The following is a 3,196-nucleotide window of genomic DNA, read 5'->3' on the forward strand; positions in this document are numbered from 1 at the left end:
AAATTTTTTCCCAAAGACCAATTCTCCGACTTGAAACATTGGGTCTTTTTTAATGCTTTTTGTGCATAAACTACATGTCTTAGTCCCTCGGTGAAAATGGAAACAAAGAACTTATTTTTAATGAAAATTTTATTTAAGTCGTAACTAATATTTTTTACACTAAAAAAAGAACTAATTTTCTGATCCAACAATGGAAAATTATTAGTGTGGAAGAAGTATCATATTTAAAGTTCTAAGAAAAAAGGGAAGAAAATGCCCATTAAAGAGAAAAATAAAGAAAGGAGCTACAAATTTCTTTACAAAACTAAAGAGAAATTTCACTATATAATTTTTATTACTTAGATTGAAAGAAAAAGAAATTTAATTTAATTTAATTTGCAAGAACTTCCCAGATCAAATCTGGATCAAAAGACGGCATCTTCGCCAGTGAAGAATACCCTTCACAAACCCCTTCCCCGACCACCGCCACCGCCGCCGATGACTCCGCCGAGCCTGATGACGACGACGACGGCGGCGGAGAATTCTCCGACCTCCTAAACCCATCTTCCGAAACCACCGACGAACACACCATTTCACCGCTCCAACACCACTCTGCCACTGACGGCGACGGCGACGACATCGAACGGGATCCAGAAACGACACTGTTTTTGGGATCCGATTTCTTGCCACTCTTTTTGGCCCTTTCCTTCTTCATCTTCAAACAAATTGCTTGAATTTTCGCATCCACCGAATTCTTCAGCGCGTTCAATCGGCCGCAATCGGACAACCCCAAATTCCTAAAATCCTTCAAATTAGGAAAATTGAGCCTCGCGTATTCTCCCCTGAGCTTATACGCCGCCCTGTCGTAGGCATACGCGGCGGCTTCCGCCGTGTCGTATGTTCCCAACCAAACCCTCATTCTGTTCTGCGGCAGTCTAATCTCCGCCACCCATTTTCCCCAATGCCTCTGTCTCACTCCCCTGTACAGCTTCTTCTTCACCGCCGTCGGAAAACCCCCATATCCGGCGGAGATTCCAAGTGGGTGTTGGTGATTGTGGACGCAGAATTGGTTGACAAGATCTCTCTGGCGGAGATAGACAGAGGAGCCAAGCGGGGGCTCCGGCAGAGGAGGAGCGGCGGAGGAAGGGAGACAGTGGGAGAAAATGGAATCGAGAGTGTTGGTTGAGTGGCGAGAGAGGAGGAGATTGGAGAGGAGAGTTCTGATGTCGGTGAGGCTTTTGGAATTGGAAATGAAATGGGGATTGTTTATTTGTTGTTGCATCTTGTTATCCATGGAAGTTTTAATCTTTCTTTTTTGTTTTTCCAGGAAAATGGGGAAGGAGAAGATGGGGATTTTGAGTGTAAAATGCTGGTATTTATAGATGGGGATGAGAGAAATTAGAAAATGGGTTTTTTCTTTCAGTTTCCTTTTTCTGTTTCTCATAAAGTGTGAAACTTTATAACACCCACACTGCTCAGTTTAGGATTCTAAAATCATTTTAAACTTTTTTTTTTATTACTATTTACTTCTTGGGGTCTTACAGCTAAGCCTTGGGCTTGGGCTTCTTTCTTCTTGTTGAGTGCCAAAGACAGAGAGAGAGAGATTTGCAACCATATATTTGTTGAAAGATTTTAAAACTTGGATTATTTGATAGACTTGGTTGTTTGTTATGTTTTTTTTTTTTTTTTTTCCCTCTGAGTCTCTTCAACAGAGTGTTTGAGTCTCAATTTCAAATAGGTTCAATAGCTATTATAGTCTACTTCATGTTTAGAACTTTAATTATAATAGTCGATGTTTCAAATTATTATAACTTGCAATTATTTATAGTATTACAGTTTCAAATTTCTCTTTATTACGATGTTTACTATTTTCTACCTATACCAAAATATTATGCACCACAAATACCGATTATTATAACTCAAACTAAAATAGTTTGCATTCAAGCAATGAAACATATACTATTATAATCTACTGCTAGAATAACCCCAACACATCTAAATCTTCATCTCTTTTGCTTCTTTCTCTAGATTTCTTCTCTATATTTCATCTCCTACAGTGACAACACACTCCTTTTTTTCTATGGCTCGACTCCAATGACGACAATGAATGGAGTTATTTCTTCTTTTCCGACAGTGTGCAATGACTAGTAATACATGGAGTTTTTCAAATGCCAAAGAAACCAAGAAAAGAGGACAAAAGTTTAAAAATAAACAAACAAAAGAGTTAGAAATTAAGTGAGTTGGAACTAGGATAAGAGCTAGAAAAGAAAGAAAAATAATAAAAAAAGCTTGGTGAAACCGGCCAAAGGTTAGAAAGCTTTTTTTGAAAAAGGTTAAAAGGAGCCAAATTAATAATTAGAGGAGAGGGTGTTGAAATTTTTATAGAAATAAAGAAAAGAGTCCATCTAAAAGATTTAAATGGATCTAACACATAATACAAATGTCAAGCACGAGTTTGACATGATAACTGAAAAACAAAATAACTTAATATCAACCAATAATCGTAGAGATAATGAGACATAAATATTGGTAACTCAATTCGGTGCAATATCACCTACATCTAGGGGGTTGTAGCCCGATGGAAAGAAACTTCACTAAATAAAGAGTTTAGCAATTACAGTGAAGTACTTAATTGATAAACTCCCTCTTCAGTGACTCACGTAGAACTTACTCTTCAATTTCAACTAGGCTCCTCCTAAGTTTGAGATCCCCTTACTTGATCTACAATAATGCTTCTCCAAATTTTGTATAAGATCTCCTCAATACAATGTACTTAAATGTTAGATCTCCCACCTCCATAAGCAAGCTTTTCACAAGCTTTGATTCAGCTCCCCTCAATACCACATCAAAAGACTCATCCTAAGTTATTATTATTACTTGCTCCCTAAGTGATTTTCTACACTCACAACAATTCAGCCAAACTTAATTGACTACTGCAACAAACCCACACTTAGGAAAAATAAAGCTTTTTTAATCATAATGCATGAGGGTTGATGCTTAGATAAAACTTTTAATGTACACACTTTTCTAACAAGAGGTTAAGCCTAAAATTAAACAAGACCATATATATATTAGCTTTGAGAAGATCTTTAAGGAATGGATAAATAATCTCTACACGAAAAAGAAGGCAACCCATTCAATTTGCAATATACACAGATAGATAAGAAAAATATATTATACATAATTTGTCAATCACATAAAATGTTACAAGAACATG

The 3,196-nt window shown here is 36.7% G+C and overlaps 1 protein-coding gene across 1 annotated transcript; it reads right to left on the reverse strand.

The window, feature by feature from the left end:
• Positions 1 to 295: 295 nt before the first annotated feature.
• On the reverse strand, positions 296 to 1,423 carry LOC120085961 (ethylene-responsive transcription factor ERF061-like). Its single transcript, XM_039042315.1, has one exon. It carries the CDS (start codon positions 1,421 to 1,423, stop codon positions 371 to 373), a length of 1,053 nt encoding a protein of 350 aa, XP_038898243.1. The 3' UTR covers positions 296 to 370.
• Positions 1,424 to 3,196: the final 1,773 nt, after the last annotated feature.

The sequence above is a fragment of the Benincasa hispida genome, chromosome 1 (assembly GCF_009727055.1).
Source record: "Benincasa hispida cultivar B227 chromosome 1, ASM972705v1, whole genome shotgun sequence".
Taxonomy (NCBI): Eukaryota; Viridiplantae; Streptophyta; class Magnoliopsida; order Cucurbitales; family Cucurbitaceae; genus Benincasa; species Benincasa hispida.